Source organism: Diceros bicornis, chromosome 3 (assembly GCF_020826845.1).
Source record: "Diceros bicornis minor isolate mBicDic1 chromosome 3, mDicBic1.mat.cur, whole genome shotgun sequence".
Classification (NCBI taxonomy): Eukaryota; Metazoa; Chordata; class Mammalia; order Perissodactyla; family Rhinocerotidae; genus Diceros; species Diceros bicornis.
Genome location: NC_080742.1, coordinates 28683695 through 28702022, shown reverse-complemented (window position 1 = coordinate 28702022; position 18328 = coordinate 28683695). Strand labels below are relative to the sequence as shown.

General features: G+C 38.5%; 1 protein-coding gene across 4 annotated transcripts in view; it reads right to left on the bottom strand.

Annotated features, from left to right (window-relative positions):
• CDK14 (cyclin dependent kinase 14) overlaps positions 1-18328 on the bottom strand; it is a 537486-nt gene that overhangs the window by 194737 nt on the left and 324421 nt on the right. For all 4 annotated transcript variants that reach the window (XM_058525247.1, XM_058525237.1, XM_058525217.1 and 1 more), the window contains one exon: positions 2441-2534. In XM_058525247.1, coding sequence (XP_058381230.1) covers positions 2441-2534 — 94 coding nt within the window. The remainder of the gene's footprint in view (positions 1-2440; positions 2535-18328) is intronic.

Sequence of the window (18328 nt, the reverse complement as noted above, 5' to 3'; positions counted from 1 at the left end):
GTTAATTCCATATTGTTAAGTGATAAAAGCGAGTTACAAAACAGTATATAAGATATGATTCAATTTTTCTAACATGCGTAGAAATGGAGGATATATATCAAAATACTACATGTGGACAAAGGGTGATTTTTCAGCTGTTTTATACTTTTCGACATTGTAGGAATTTTCCCTTATAAAGATGTATTATTTTTATAATCATAAGACATTATTTAACATCGTGTGGGAATTTATGGATAACAAATAATAATTAAGTAAAATTGAAAGGAAGTGGATACAGACAGCTTCTGGGAAAAGAAACTAACAGGACAACACTTTGAAGAAGGCTTCTATAATGTTAGGGACTCTGCTGTCTGTCCATCTGCTGTGAGTGTGCAGGGACGCCTGGGATATAGGGCACTGCATGGAGGAATCACGTGGGCTTTGATTCCTAGTTTCCACTCTCTTCTTCTTATCATTTTACTGATGATGGAGTCTCAATTCATATCTCTACACTCTACTGCAGTTCTTATACTTAATACGAAAGCTATACTTCAATACTGCACTTAGATATCTAAAACGAATGATAATCCAAAAAGTACATCTCTTGACATAGTCCGTACTAAAATCTGCCTCAGTGATTTCATATGGTAGTTTTACTAAAGAAGGGAAAAGTATGATAAGGTAGTTAACTGCTACAATGTACATTGTTTGAATCCTTTTAACGCAAACCTTAATTTGCCTTGCTTTGAATCCATGTTTTAAATAACAGCTTTATATGAATATTAGCTAATGTGGAAGTTCTGTTGAAAAAAATATTTGGTATAAACATGATGTGACAGGGCCAGCCCCAGTGGCCTAATGGTTAATTTCAGTGTGCTGTGCTTCAGTGGCCTGGGTTCAGTTCCTGGGCATAGACCTACATCTCTCTGTTAGCAGCCATACTGTGCTGGCAGCCCACATACACAGCTCAGGGCTAATCTTCCTCAGGAAAAAAAAAAATGATTTCATAAAAACAATAACATCTTGGGGCCGGCCTCATGGCATAGTGGTTAAGTTCACACACTCTGCTTTGGTGGCCCAGGGTTCGCAGGTTTGTATCCTGGGCACAGACATAGACATCCCTCATTCAGCCATGCTATGGCAGCGTCCCACATACAAAATAGAGGAAGACTGGCACAGATGTTAGCTCAGGGCCAGTCTTCCTCACCAAAAATAATAATAATAACATCTTGTATTTATGGGGTATTAACTATGTGTCAGGCATAGTCCTAAAAACACTTTATAAAGTATAGAAATGTGTATATATGTGTAGAAAGTCAATTATTCCTGAAAACACCCTATGAGGCAGGTGCTGCTACTATCCCTCATTTCCCCCATAGGAAAACCAAGGCTCACAGACCTAAGTCCCTGCCCCAGGAGAAACCCAGACTGCCAGCTCCAGAACACATTTTATTATTTTTGCTGATTTTTAAAAATTTACACGTTTTAAATTTTAGAAGAGTTTTAGATTTATAGAAAAGTTGTAAAAAATAGTACAGAGAGTTCCTGTATACTCCTCACCAGCCTCCCCTATTGTTAAAAATCTTACATTATATGGTACATTTGTCACAACAAAGGAACACATATTGGTATGCTGATATTAACTAAACTGCACATTTTACTTGGATTTCACTAGTTTTTCCCTAATGTTCTTTTTCTGTTCCAGGATTCCATCCAGGATAGCACATTACACTGAGTGGTCAGGTCTCCCTAGCCTCCTCTGGGCTGTGACAGTTTCTCAGACTTCCCTTGTTTTCGATGACCATGACAGTTTTGAGGAGTAGTAGTCAGGTATTGTGTAGAAAGTCCATCAGTTTGGGTTTGTGTGATGTGTTTTTCATGATTAGACTGGGATTATGGTTTTGGGAGGAAGACCATAGAGGTGAAGTGCCATTCTCAATACATTATATCAAAGGTACATGCTACCAACGTGACTTCTCTTTGATGACGCTGGTCTTGAAGACCTGGCTGAGGTACTGTTTGCCTGATTTCCCCATTTTAAAGTTATTATCTTCCCCTCCCTCCCCTCTTTCTATGCTCTACTTTATGGAAAAAAGTTACCAAAGCCCACGTTTAAGGTGAGTGGGGATGGGAGGGAGTTAAGCTCCACCTACTTGTAGAGGGAATATCTAGATAAATTGCTTGGAATTCTGTCAGATCCCTCATTTTTAACCCACTGTTCTATATTGCCACTGACATCCTATCCTTTCTTACCATTTAGGCATATTATACATGTGCAGTAATTTAAAAACACAATCCTTAACTAATTTCCTGCTCTATCAAAGATCCAAATACATGTCAGAATTAAACATGACAACCAATAAATTTGTTTAAAATTATTTTCCACGACCACTGTAGAATTTGTCACTAAAGGATGAATTAGAAACCAATTTTTCTCAGAGGCATTCTGTAAAGAACTTACCAGAAATATTCGTTCAAGTTGATCCTGAATGTCTTTCATTCCTGGAAAAGCAGCAACTCCCTGGATCATTTCAACAAAGATGCAGCCGACTCCCCTAAAGAGAGAAGAAAGAATTGTACAAAAACTTCAATATAGTCTGCTTAGAAAAATAAATCTGGAATTAGAACATCTACTCCTACAGAGGAGAAACAATGAATAAATTACTTTCCTAATGAGTACCAAGGGCTGTGTCACATATACCTCGATCCCGTAACTTTCCTTTCCCCTCTCTGCCTACTGCCCTGAAAGGACTCTAAATAGATGCAACTATACTGGGCTCAGAAAATAGTGGAAACCAATAAAATATAAACCTCAGAGGCTCCACTTTGTATACAGGATACAGTCACGAAACTCCTTAGCCTGATATAGAAAGCCTCCACAGTCTCGTTCTAACATCCTTTTCCAACCCTATTTCACAAATTCCTCTCTAGCTGTCCACAGGATCTCAAACCTCTCTTTGCATCAAAATCATCTGGGGAACTTTTAAAAACTGCAAATGATCTGAACACAAACCTCAGAGACTCTGTTTCAATCAGTCTAGGTTGGAGCCCAGGCATTGACTTGGGCTGCTAAGGTGATTCAGGGCAGCTACACTAAGGATCACTCAGCCAGAGTGATCTGTGCAAGGGCCAAGCATAAATCTATAGAACTTGGCTCAAATTGCTCCACTATCTGGAACTCTCTCCTTCTTCACCTATTTGCTCTTGATATGCAAATCCAACCCAAACTCTCTAATCTATTTTAAATTCCATTAAGCCTTCCATGAACATTCCAGCAGACAGGATAGCTCCTTTATGAGTTTATTTGGTAGGTTCTTATTCAATATACCAGCCTTCTACTATGGTCAACTTCCTCTCCTAGCTTAGCCTGCCATGCTCACAGTTCCTATCTAGCAAGGCCTTCCAGCATATCAGGTGCCCTTGCCTCCCACACCACAGCAGCCTGCATCTAACTCAAGAGGAACAGCCAATCCATAGTATAGGCAGAGAGCCAATCAGATACTTCTGTTGAGACTTTGGAGAACAAGTCACTTGGGAGCAGGATGGAAAGAAACTAGCATATATAGATGGGATAAGTCACATTAATGGCAGAGAATTAGCAAGAATGGCTGTCTTCCTGTAGGTGAAGTCCCCTGAATTGACTTGGTTCCTGCCTTCCTAAGGCCTGGATGCTCAGATAATACAGTGTTTTTGCTAGATCTCGCTACCTTCTAGCAAGTCTCTAGGAATTTTTTTTTTTAATGGCCCTACCTTGAATGGGTTTATGTTTCCTGAAAGTATTCTAATAAAATCATGAACACACTGGGACACTTCTTCAATTGCTGCACTCATATTCAATTTAGGGTGAGCAAATCCTAAAAGCAAACCCTTTAACTTACTTCAGATCCTCTAGAGGTTAAGGACAGGGACCTACGTCTCTATAGCTGCCCTGGTGTTATCATGGTTATATATAAAACAATATGTTGAATTAAAAAAGTAAAACACTGGGCCGGCCCCATGGCTTAGCAGTTAAGTGCGCGCGCTCCGCTGCTGGCGGCCCGGGTTCGGATCCCGGGTGCGCACCGACGCACCGCTTCCTCAGCCACACTGAGGCCGCGTCCCACATACAGCAACTAGAAGGATGTGCAGCTATGACATACAACTATCTACTGGCGCTCTGGGGGAAAAAAATAAATAAAAATTTAAAAAAGTAAAACATTTGCAGAAATTTCTTCTCTATTATACCACACAATTTCTATCCAAATTAAACACCAATACTATATAGAGTCAAAATGACTAAAAACAAACAAATGCTACTTTACATCATAAAAAATAATTTCAGGGGCTGGCCTGGTGGCATAGCGGTTAAGTTCGTGCACTCCGCTTCAGCAGCCTGGGGTTTGCGGGTTCAGATCCTGGGCGCAGAGCTATGCACCACTCACCAAGCCATGCTGTGGCGGCAGCCCACATACAAAATGGAGGAAGACGGACACGGACATTAGTTCAGGGCTGGTCTTCCTCAGCAAAAAGGGGAGGCTTGGCAATAGATGTTAGCTCAGGGCTGATTTTCCTCACTAAAAAATAATAATAATAATAATAATTCAATTAAGTAGTAAAGAATTAATTTCAAAATCAGACGGGTTTTAACACAAGTTATTGTTTAAGATTTGAGAGACAACATAGGTATCAAGAATTATTTTATTAGCATATTAAAACACAATGATATTCTTATAAATATGGAGCTTCAGATGTCTGATGAGGTCTGGAACTTCAATTTGGTGGTTTTCCAAATTTTTATGCCAATAATTCTTTTCTAAGACTACTGACCTACATTTCTATTGTCTTCTATTTGTTTACATAAAATATCCTGAATCTTAAATAGCTTCCTGCACCTTCCTTTTTTTTTACATTCAGAATATACTCTCTAGTCACCACCTTTTGGCCTTAGTCTTTTTCCCATCAGAAGCTGCAACTCTGAGTGTGAAGACCCTCAACAGAAGCCACAGCCACCCCCACTTTGCACCCAACTAAGCGGCTGGTGAGGTACCAACTACACTGTCAGAACTACTTACAGAAATTCTTTTACCGATGATGTGGTTGGTCTATATCATCTCTATAATATGATACTTAGAACAATTAAAAGATAGATCTACGATGCAATTCTACTCAGTTGGAATATGACGATACAGCATTTCTCCAGGCTCTTATCTGCTTAGCTGGCTACAGGACTCGGACTCTCATTTCTAATGGATGTTACCTATGACATCATTTTTCAAAGATGCTTGAGAGTATACTAATGAAGCTAAGAGAATTCTACTTAAAGGGTTTATAAAAAGAGATAGAAAGCACAATAAAATAAAATCGTAAAAGTATAAAACCTACCAACATATTAACATAGCAGAATACTTTCTTTACTGGAGCTGCCTTATTGCCAAACAGCAATAAAAGCCCTTCAATTTAATATGAAAAACTGTTGCCTGCTTTCTTTTTTTTTTCCCCTTGCTATCCTCCATTAGCTCTGTGCTCCCTCTCTTGATCAAGTTGACTGCTCTGAACGGTTTACTGAGAAAATATTCATCCACTTAAGTTCTCTACTTATGATATATAATCTTATTTCAGGAAATATCTCCTTTAATTTGTTGCTTCTTTTGACAACTTGAATAATTATGTAATTATCACTCACTTATTCTAAATTTTTCAAGAATAAGAACTGGTCACAAAAGCTTACAATTAAAGAGTGACGTCAGCATCATGGCGGAGTGAGCTTTCCCGTGAACTCTTCCCAGACAAGATACAACAAAAGCAACAGTCACAGACCAACAACGAAATCCCAGACAGTGAAAACCTAGAGCGGAGGGATCCACACTGCCGCACATCTGAGAGCGAACGTGCTGGGCCCCCGGAGGAAGTGGGGAGAGGTAAGGAGAACTCCTCTCCCTCCCCATCAGATCAGCGATCCTGGTCCACGCGGCTCCCAGAGAGGGGGGAGGGGCAGCCCTCGGCGGAGAAACCGTGGCTCTTCGGACTCTCTCAGCCAGTGGGAAACTCCCGCACAGAGGACTCAGAGGAGCCACAGGGCTACCATCAACATCTGATGCACCCCAGAGAGCGGATAAAGAGGGGCAAACGAGAAGCCTCCCATGTCAGGGACCCAGAGGGCAAAAGAGAGAGCTCCCCCCTCCTGGCAACCCGGACTCTGCAGCTCAACCGACCAGACCAGACCTAGCGATCCGAGGCAGACCTGATCAAACGACTGGACCCGTGGATAGCAGCGGGGAAAAAAAAAACAAAACTGCGGATCGCAGCAGAAAAACTGGGGCAGAGCGCAGGGGGCTTAGACTACACAGCCCTTTACCACCAGACAGTGGCGGCAGGTGGAAATTGCAACCAGAGACTTCCAGGATGAGGAAAAACAAAACCAACACAGGAACCACAATGCAAAAATATATGAAATCACCAGACTAGAAACAAAATGACAAGCACCCAGAAATCAACCCCGAAGACACAGAAATCCATAAACTAAATGACAGAGATTTCAAAATAGCTATCATAAAAACGCTCAACGAAATACGAGATAACACAGACAAACAATTCAATGAGATTAGGAGTTTCTTCACAAAAGAGATTGAAATCATAAAGAAAAACCAATCAGTGCTGATGGAGATGAAGAACACAATGGAGGAGATAAAGGAGAATCTGGAATCTTTAAAGAACAGAGCTGACAATATGGAGGAAAGAATTAGTACTTTAGAGGATAGGAATACAGATATACTCCAGATGGAAGAGGAGAGAGAACTAAGACTAAAAAGAAATGAAGAAAGACTCCGAGAAATATCTGACTCTATTAGAAAATGTAACATAAGAATTATAGGTATTCCTGAGGGAGAGGAGAGGGAAAGAGGAACAGAGAGCCTATTCAAGGAAATAATAGCTGAGAATTTCCCAAATCTGGGGAAGGAGCAGGAAATACCAGTAAGCGAAGCCAACAGGACACCTATATATAATAACAGACAAAGGCCTTCACCACGACACCTAGTGGTAAGGCTAGCCAGGGTCAACGACAAAGAAACCATATTAAGGGCAGCTAGACAAAAACAAAAAATAACGTACAAAGGAACTCCCATCAGGCTCTCAGCGGATTTCTCAACAGAAACTTTTCAGGCTAGAAGAGACTGGAATGATATATTCAAAATACTGAAAGACAAAAACTTTCAGCCAAGAATACTCTATCCAGCAAAAATATCCTTCAGATATGATGAAGAAATAGTAACTCTCCCAGATAAACAAAAGCTAAGGGAGTTCATGGCCACGAGACCCCCACTACAAGAAATACTCAAGAAGGCCCTCAGGTCTGAAAAAAAGAAGAGAAAGGGAACACAAAGCTTGGAGGAAGCAGAAAACTAGGTAGACAAAATCAGAGAAATAGTAGATCTTTACCGGAATAGGTTAGCAACCACTTAAATACTAAACTCAAAGATCAAAGGAAGAAATTCACCAAAAATAAATTTAACCTCATCACTGTAAACACACAGCCACAACACAAGATAGAATAAGGTATAACAAGAACAACTTAGAAGGGGAAGAGGAAAGTGACTGAATTGACTTAGTATAAGGAAATAGGAGGCTATCAGATAATGGACTATCTCATACACAAGATTTTTTGCCCAAACCTCAAGGTAACCACTAAACAAATAATCAAAGCAAAACCACATATGATAAACAAAGAGAAAACTAGAAGAATCATAAGACAGAACAACCAAACTGAATTGGCAGTCCAAAACAAATGGGACAAGAAACAAAGGAAATGCAAAAGAACCAGAAAATAAGTGACAAAACAGCAACATTAAGCCCTCATATATCAATAATTACCCTAAATGTAAATGGATTGAACTCTCCAATCAAAAGATACAGAGTGACAGGATGGATTAAAAAGCAAGACCCAACAATATGCTGCCTTCAGGAAACACATCTTAGCACTAAAGACAAGCACAGGCTCAGAGTGAAAGGATGGAAGACAATACTCCAAGCTAATGGCAAACAAAAGAAAGCAGGTGTTGCCATACTCATATCAGACAAAGTAGACTTCAAGATAAAACAGGTTAAGAAAGACAAAGAAGGGAAATATATAATGATAAAAGGGACACTACATCAAAAAGACATATCACTTATAAATACATATGCACCCAACATAGGAGCACCAATGTACATAAAGCAACTATTAACAAACCTAAAAGGAGAAATCAACAACAACACAATAATAGTAGGGGATCTTAACACTCCACTTACAGCAATGGATAGATCATCCAGACAAAAAGTTAATAAAGAAATATTAGACTTAAATGAAAAACTGGACGAGATGGACCTAGTAGACATATACAGAGCACTCCATCCAAAAACAGCTGACTACACATTCTTCTCAAGCGCGCATGGAACATTCTCTAGGATAGACCATATGTTGGTAAACAAAGCAAGCCTCAATAAATTTAAGAAGATTGAAATCATAACAAGCATCTTTTCAGACCATAAGGCTATGAAACTGGAAATGAACCATGAAAAAAAAACTGGGAAAGTGACAAAAATGTGGAGATTAAACAACATGCTACTGAACAACCAATGGATCATTGATGAAATTAAAGGAGAAATCAAAAACTATCTGGAAACAAACGAAAATGATAACATGCCATATCAAACCATATGGGATGCAGCAAAAGCGGTCCTGAGAGGGAAACTCATAGCGATACAAGCCCACCTTAACAAACAAGAAAAAGCCCTAATAGGCAACCTTAAATTACACCTAACAGAACTAGAAAAAGAAGAACAAACAAAGCCCAAAGCCAGCAGAAGGAGAGAAATAATAAAAATCAGAGCAGAAATAAATGAAATTGAGACCAAAAAACAGTAGAAAGGATTAATGAAACAAAGAGCTGGTTCTTCGAGAAGATAAACAAAATCGACAAACCCTTAGCCAGGCTTACTAAGAAAAAAAGAGAAAAGGCTCAAGTAAATAAAATTAAAAATGAAAGAGGAGAAATTACAACGGATACCATGGAAATACAGAGGATTATAAGAGAATACTATGAGAAATTATATGCCAACAAATTGGACAATCTAGAGGAAGTGGATAAATTCTTAGACTTATACAACCTCCCAAAATTGAACCAAGAAGAAATGGAGAATCTGAATAGGCCAATAACAAGTAAAGAGATGGAAATAGTAATCAAAAACCTCCCAAAAAATAAAAATCCTGGACCAGATGGCTTCTCTGGTGAATTTTACCAAACATTCAAAGAAGATTTAATACCCATCCTTCTCAAACTATTCCAAAAAATAGAGGAAGATGGAACACTTCCTAAATCATTCTACGAGGCCAACATCACCCTGATACCAAAACCAGACAAAGACAATACAAAGAAAGAAAATTACAGGCCAATATCGCTCATGAACATTGATGCAAAAATCCTCAACAAAATATTGGCAAACCGAATACAACAATACATTAAAAAGATCATACACCATGATCAAGTGGGATTTATACCAGGGACGCAGGGATGGTTCAACATCCACAAATCAATATACGTGATACATCACATCAACAAAACAAAGAATAAAAACCACATGATCATCTCAATAGACGCAGAGAAGGCATTTGACAAGATACAACATCCATCTATGATAAAAACTCTCAATAAAATGGGAATAGAAGGAAAGTACCTCAACATAATAAAGGCCATATATGACAAACCCACAGCCAACATCATACTCAACGGGGAAAGACTGAAAGCCATTCCTCTGAGAACAGGAATGAGGCAGGGCTGCCCACTCTCACCACTCCTGTTCAACATAGTACTGGAGGTTTTGGCCAGAGCAATTAGGCAAGAAAAAGGAATAAAAGGAATCCAAATAGGTAATGAAGAAGTGAAACTCTCACTATTTGCAGATGACATGATTGTATATATAGAAAACCCTAAAGAATCTGTTGGAAAACTATTAGAAACAATCAACAACTACAGCAAAGTTGCAGGGTACAAAATCAATCTACAAAAATCAATTGCATTTCTATATGCTAATAATGAACTAACAGAAAGAGAACTCAAAAAGATAATACCATTTACAATTGCATCAAAAAGAATAAAATACCTAGGAATAAATCTTACCAAGGAGGTGAAGGACCTATACAATGAGAACTACAAGACATTATTGAAAGAAATCCATGATGACATAAAGAAATGGAAAGATAGCCCATGCACGTGGATTGGAAGAATAAACATAGTTAAAATGTCTATATTACCTAAAGCAATCTACAGATTCAATGCAATCCCAATCAGAATCCCAATGACATTCTTCACAGAAATAGAAAAAAGAATACTAAAATTTATATGGGGCGACAAAAGACCCCGAATAGCTAAAGAAATCCTAAAGAAAAAGAACAAAGCAGGAGGCATCACAATCCCTGACTTCAAAACATACTACAAAGCAATAGTAATCAAAACAGCATGGTACTGGTACAAAAACAGACACACAGATCAATGGAACAGAACTGAAAGCCCAGAAATAAAACCACACATATACGGACAGCTAATTTTCGACAAAGGTGCTAAGAACATGCAATGGAGAAAGGAAAGTCTCTTCAATAAATGGTGTTGGGAAAACTGGACAGCCACATGCAAAAGAATGAAAGTGGACCATGTGCTATTGCCATTCACAAAAATTAACTCAAAATGGATCAAAGACCTGAAGGTGAGACCTGAAACTATAAAACTCATAGAAGAAAATATAGGCAACACACTATTTGACATTGGTTTTAAAGGAATCTTTTCGGATGACATGCCTACCCAGACTAGGGAAACTAAAGAAAAAATAAACAAGTGGGACTTTATCAGATTAAAGAGCTTTTATAAGACAAATGAAACCAGAATCAAGATGAACACACAACCAACCAGCTGGGAGAGAATATTTGCAAAACATACATCTGACAAGGGGTTGATCTCCATAATATATAAAGAACTCACACAACTGAACAACAAAAAAAACAAACAACCCGATCAAAAAATGGGCAGAGGAAATGAACAGACACTTCTCCAAGGAAGATATACAGATGGCCAATAGGCACATGAAAAGATGCTCAACATCACTAATCATCAGGGAAATGCAAATCAAAACAACACTAAGATACCACCTCACGCCCGTTAGAATGGCTATAATCACCAAGACAAAAAACAACAAATGTTGGAGAGGATGTGGAGAAACAGGAACCCTCATACACAGCTGGTGGGAATGCAAATTGGTGCAGCCTCTATGGAAAACGGTATGGAGATTCCTCAAAGAATTAAAAATAGAGATGCCCTATGATCCAGCCATCCCACTACTGGGAATCTACCCAATGCACCTGAAATCAACAATCCAAAGAGGCTTATGCACCCCTATGTTCATTGCAGCATTATTCACCATAGCCAAGAAGTGGAAGCAACCTAAGTGTCCCTCGACTGACGATTGGATTAAGAAAATGTGGTATATATATACAATGGAATACTACTCAGCCATGAAAAAAGACAAAATCATCCCATTTGCAACAACATGGATGGGCCTGGAGCGTATTATGTTAAGTGAAATAAGCCAGAAAGAGAAAGACAAACACTGTATGATCTCACTCATATGTGGAATATAAACCAACACATGGACAGAGAAAACTGGACTGTGGTTACCAAGGGCAGTGGGGGTGGGGGGTGGGCACAAGGGGTGAAGGGAGTCATATATATGGTGATGGACAAACAAAAATGTACAACCCAAAATTTCACAATGTTAGAAACCATTAAAACATCAATAAAAAAAAAAAAAGCTTACAATTAAAGCGGTCATAGGGTGCAGTGTGTTCAAACTGTTATTGTACGATTAGTTACCTGGTGAGGTAATATATAAAACACCCACCCGTGCTCACACTTCTTTCAATTCTTTTGAACTCAAAATTTCAAAATTTAATTTATGCCACAGATTTGTAAATGGTTTTTTTAAATCACAACTCAAAACAAGATTTTAAGCAGAATTGAAAATTCATTTAAAATGAGAAAATAAGTCAAAACAAATCATAAATTTTAAAAAGCTAAGAAATACGACAAATAATATAAAATTCAGAAAAACAAGGTAACATTTATTAACTGTCTGACACACCTCTCTAATACTTTTATTTCTACAATTTTGGCTGCATAATCTTCAATTACCTCTTCTATGACAATTCTATAATATCATTCTCTATAAAGAGAATACAGGGATAACAATCTTTCCTCTAGCATAGACTTTTTTTTCTGATAGTATAGAAAAGTTTTTTTTTTCTTTCAGCTTTCTAATTATTGGTATAGTCATGTAAACTTTTAGGACTGTTATCAATTTTAGGAAAACTTCTATCAAGTTTCTTCCAAGTATGTCCGTATATTATAAACACAGCAATTCTAAAACATTCTACACAATTCCCATGATAAGATACCAAAGGAGCATGAGAGGATAACTCAGCTCAATGTGGAGAGTGAGGAGGGACTTAACTCCTGAAGTCTTAAAGGACTAGAAAAGTGGAACCTGGTGGATTATGGGGTGATGGCACTAGAGTGGGAATGGCACACTCCAGGTAGGAAAAACAGGATCCACCAGTGAGGAATCTTGAGAGAGTCAAATGTTGTTGTTGTGGCTCAGTGTGGAAAATGGAAGGAAAAGTTAACAAGAGAGCAGAAGTCCATATTCTATGCTAAGAAGTTTGTGTTTTATTCCTAGGCTAGAAGGTCTTGATTTTTTTCTGCATCCCAGTACTCATGGTGGATGAAGCTAACTAGTTGGACATACAGGTGGAGAACCTAGATCACAGGCAGATTAGGAGATAAAACAGCTTTAAGGATAGAAGCAACTACAAGCACTAGTTGTAAAAGCCACCTCGTTCTTTCCCACCCGTGGCAGCAAATGAATAAGACTAACAATAGTATAAGCTCTGTCTCTAATGGCGGGCAGGGACACAGCACACAATAATGCATAGGGGTCTAAAAACTACAGACCACGGGCCAAATCTCGTTTTTGTAAGGGCCTATGAGCTAAGAATGGTTTCTACATTTTTATATGGTTAAAAAAAAATCAAAAGAAGAAATTTGGTGATATATGAACATAATGTGAAATTCCAATTTCAGTGTTCATAAATAAGGTTTTATTGGAACATAGTCACATTCATTCATGTGTTGTCTATGCTGTTTTCCCATCATCACGGCAGAGTTGAATACTTGCTATAGAGATCATATGCTCTGAAAAGCCTAAAATATTTACTATCTAGTCCTTTACAGACAAAGTTTGCCAAACCTTGATCTATGTTATGCTCTACTCGCATAAAAACATATTTGTTGGGACCAGCCTAATGGCCGGTTTGCATGTTCCACTTCAGTGGCCCGGGGTTCGCAGGTTCAGATCCTGGGTGTGGACATACACACTGCTCGTCAAGCCACGCTGTGGTGGTGTTCCACATACAAAATAGAGGAAGACTGGCATAAATGTTAGCTCAGGGACAATATTCCTCAAGCAAAAAGAGGAAGATTAGCAACAGATGTTAGCTCAGGGCCAATCTTCCTCACCAAAACAAAAGCAAAAACAAAAACAAAAAACCATATTTGTAAATAGAAGAAATCATCTTCATCAGTTATGGAGAAAAAATTAAAAGAAATTACATATTATAATTATTTGTGAATAATTACTAACAGAAATGGGCTCTCAAATATGACCTGGTTTTTCACTATTTTCCTCAGCAGTCTTCCTGTGATAGACATGCTTTAAAACTTTTCATGCATTTTGCCAAAAATTAGTAAATTATTAAAACTTGATCAAAGATGGATATTTTAATCTTTAAAGTATTTTTTACAGAAATAAATTGGGAGAAAATATATAGGGTGATTTTTAATAACAGTGCTTCTACAACCATTTCTATAAGGATTTCTTCTCAAAACAGAGGATTTGATGAGTTGATTTGAATAACAGTTGGAATGAAAGAGAGTTTACTTTTATGAACTTTTTTTTAGATGATTTTATTTTGTATTTAGAAGATGGGGGAGTGGGTCGGCCCCATGGCTTAGTGGTTAAGAGCGTGTGCTCCGCTACTGGTGGCCCGGGTTCGGATCCCGGGCGCGCACCGATGCACCACTTCTCCGGCCATGCTGTGGCCACGTCCCACATACAGCAACTAGAAGGATGTGCAACTATGACATACAACTATCTACTGGGGCTTTGGGGAAAAAAAAAAAGGAGGAGGATTGGCAATAGATGTTAGCTCAGAGCTGGTCTCCCTCAGCAAAAAAAAAAAAAAAGAGGAGGATTAGCAGGGATGTTAGCTCAGGTCCGATCTTCCTCACAAAATAACAAAAAAAAAGAAGATAGGGGAGCAAAATTTCATTGCTTGGAAGTACTATCTTTTATTTTTAGAAACATGAGGAAATTTTATCTGATAAATGAAATTTTATAAATATAAAGTTGCTGTGTTCTGAAATGATTTCAGGTTCTTTTCTTTCCATCTGCCCTCCCTCTATCCACATGCAATGTCAATACCTCTGTGTTGATAAAAGGAGAGGAATCAGATTTTTAAAATTATATCTTGAGCTTTTTCCTCCCTAAAACCAAGGATGGAGACTGAAGAGAGTAAAGGCCCCACATGCTCTCCAACTTCACGTCACACCACTATCCACGAGATTTCCTCTGCTCCAGTCATGCTGCTCTGCTGTCTGTTCCTAAAACATGCCACGCTCTTTCTCATTTCAGGATCTGTGCATGAGTTGTTGTTCCCTCTGCCCAGAACGCATTTCCCCTCACTCCATGCGTGGATAATTGCTTCTTGTTATTCAGGGGTCAACTCAAATGGCTCCAACTAGAAATGTCTTTCCCAGCCACCTTACGTAAGGCAAGTTCCTCACTGCCCAGGCTCCGTCTCATCCTCCTTTCCCTAGTTTGTTTCTTTCATAACACTCAAAGGATGTTAACTTCTCTCTTTTTTTGGGGGGTGTGTCTCCTCTAGATGGAATACCTACAAGACCAGGGACAAAGTTATGACAATTATCTTGTTCCCAGGACACAGCAGAGTGTCAAGTACATAGTAAGGGCTCAAAAATATCTGTTGAATGAATGAATCAAAAGCAGTGCAACCCTCCCTCCCCTCACCCCCCTCCACTACCAAGTGAGAGCTGAGCTTAGCAATTTGTTTCTGAAGAGTAGAGTATGGAGGTGGGGGTCGGGGGTGGACAGTAACTACAGTGGAGAAAACTGGCAACTAGTACCTTCACCATGTGATCAAGGTTAACGGCATCAGTGATAAGTCATGTTGATATCATGGACCCTTGATACGATGTGATGAGAACGTCACTTCACCTCTGCGGCCTTCCTCCCCAAAACATTAGACGAATCCAAATTGAGGGACATTCTAGAAAATACCTGACTAGTACTCCTCAAAACTGTCAAGGTCATGAAAAACAAGGAAAGTCTGAGAAACTGTCATAACCCAGAGAAGGCAAAGGACACATGACAACTACACGTAATGTGATATCCCGGATGGGATCCTAAAACAGAAAAAGGAAATTAGAGAAAAACTAGTGAAATCAAAATAAAGTTGTTTAGTTAATAGTAACGTACCATTGTGGGTTCCTTGGTTGTGACAAAGGTACCACAGGAACGTCAGATGTTAAGAGTAGGGGAAACCAGGTGAGGAGGATATAGGAACTCTCTATAGTCTTTACAAGTTTTGTATAAATCTAAAACTATTCTAAAATTAAAAGTTTATTTTAAAAAAAGGCAAAATGAAGAAGGACAGTATCTCCTTGGGACCATATAGAGAATTAGTCATTTTAAGCAGAAGAGCCATGGCATTGTGTGTTTTCCCTATGTGAGAAAAAAAGAACCTCTGTGTATTTTGATGAACTTTTTCTTGGAAGCAACGTGAGCCACTAGAACTGCAGGCTAGAATGTGAAATGTCAGTTCAGGTTCAACCTTAAATAATTTGGGCCGCCAACTAATTAAAAATTAATTAAGTTTGATTAGAAGGTATTTGAAAACTGATATACACACTCTATGGCAAAAGAATTCAAGATGAAAAAATTTATCCAAACTATTAAATTTGAGGCAATGGAGGGAGTATCAAATGCAGAGGAAAAAACAGAATTCCCAGGGAAGGGGCAAGAACTTTTCTCCATCAGAGCAGGGAACAGAGAGTTCAACGTCACTTCTCTGGGAAGGCTTCCTGATCTCTCAGACCGTTAGGTCTCCTAACCTCATGCTTCTCAAGTTACTTCCTGCAACTGTAATTTATTTACGTACTTGTAAATGTATTAGCCACTATCACCTTTCTCAGAATGAGGACTTGGTCTTTTACTTTTAAAAATATAATTCAAATGAGTCAAAGGGATTATGGCAACATACCAACTCTCCTAGACCTGAATGAAATCGGGTTTGGTCACTACAGTCACCAGTTAGGATGCACTGTAATGTGCCTGTTGATTAAAGTACTCTTGGGATGTTAGGGTGCAGGATAACTTTATCCACCAACTCCTATATTCAAATAATATCTGCATTTGACAGAAGACATTTTAAGTGGAGTGTACTCAATTTTCTCATAAAGATATTATTGTTACAAGATGTTAATTAAACAATAAACAATTATTACACATGAAGAAGTAAAAAATAGGACTTAGAGATTATTATTTATCTACTTGACATTAATCTTATTTTGGTCATCAAAAAATAAAACATTCTGGGGCCGGTCCTGTGGCTTAGCAGTTAAGTTTGGCGTGCTCTGCTTTGGTGGCCCAGGTTCGGTTCCTGGGCATGGACCTACACCACTTGGCAGCCATGCTGTGGCAGCGACCCACATACAAAATAGGGGAAGATGGGCACAGATGTTAGTTCAGGGTGAATATTCCTCAGCAAAAAATAAATAAATAAATAAAATAAAACATTCTATTCTCTGTATCTATGTGTTTATCTTCCACATATGAGTGAAATCATATAGTATTTTTCCATCTGACTTATTTTGCTTAGCTTAATACCCTCAAGTATTCAATAAAAATACAAAAATTTAAAAATTTAAAAAAATAAATAAATAAGTAAAACATTGTTCTCCTTCTTTCCTAATTCTCAGGGCAATAGTTTGGTTCAATCTCAGTAGACAATGTAGAAAGACTTTACTATTTTAAAATATGGTACAATTAAAATCTCAAAAAATCTCTAGATTTTAGCTTCTAATTTCATCCATTTATTAGCAAAAGCTAAAGATTCCTTAGGATAGTGAGCTTTCAGCAGAGAGTGACAGTTTCACTCTCAAGTGGCAAGGCTTAACCACAGAGCCTGGGAGGGATCATGCCACAGCACAGCCTGTGCATTTGAGTATATGCAGAGAGGACAGTGACTCACTTAGCTCTTATTATCACAGTGAGGGGAGACCTGCCCCTTGTCATACAGACTTCCCTAATTGAAAGTTACGAGGCTTCCACTCAAGTTCAGAGAATCATTTAGAGCCACTCAGAACCATCTGCATTGTCAAAACATTTGGAAAGAGGGCTGTAGATGAAGACAGTGTCAAGCTGCTTCTGACAGGAGGACAGCAGATAAACAGAACCATAACTCACTGCACGTTTGGTCTTTCTCTCATTCAACATTATGCTGGCACCAGAAATTTCCTCAAAGCCTATGTGTCCATTGAAAACAAAGCATCTGAAGCCGTGCTTCTCACGCTTTAATGTGGATGCCAATCATGTGGGGATTTGTTAGGATGAGGATTCTGATTGACTAGGTCTGGGTTGAGGCCTGAGATCTTGCATTTCTAACAAGCTTCTAAGCAATGCCGATGCTGCTGTTCACAAGACCAGACACTGAAGAACAAGAATCTAAAGGAATCTAGGTAATTCTCTCTTGAAGGGAATTTTATAACTCAGATTAATTCTCTGAATACGTATTCAGGCTCCAGCCAAAGAAACAAAAAATAAACAGTAGACTAGTGAAATAAATTAGATTAAGCACTAAACACAATCTGAATTTAACACACAGAGATGCAATACTAACTTGAAAGGTTCTGCATTAATTAACCTAATAGGTAATTTTATTTAGCCATGGTTCACTGAAATACACCATTACGCAACTAAAGCTAGTGAGATTTGATGCACCAAGGCGACCACTTACTTATCGCACTTTTCTATGTCGGAATGTATATAAGGTCATAAGCCGCAAAACAACATTTTGGTCAATGACGGACCGCATATACGCTAGTGGTCCCATAAGATTAGTACCGTATAGCCTAGGTGTGTAGTAGGCGATACCATCTAGGTTTGTGTAAGTGCATCTATGATGTTTGCACAACAATGAAATAGCCTAACG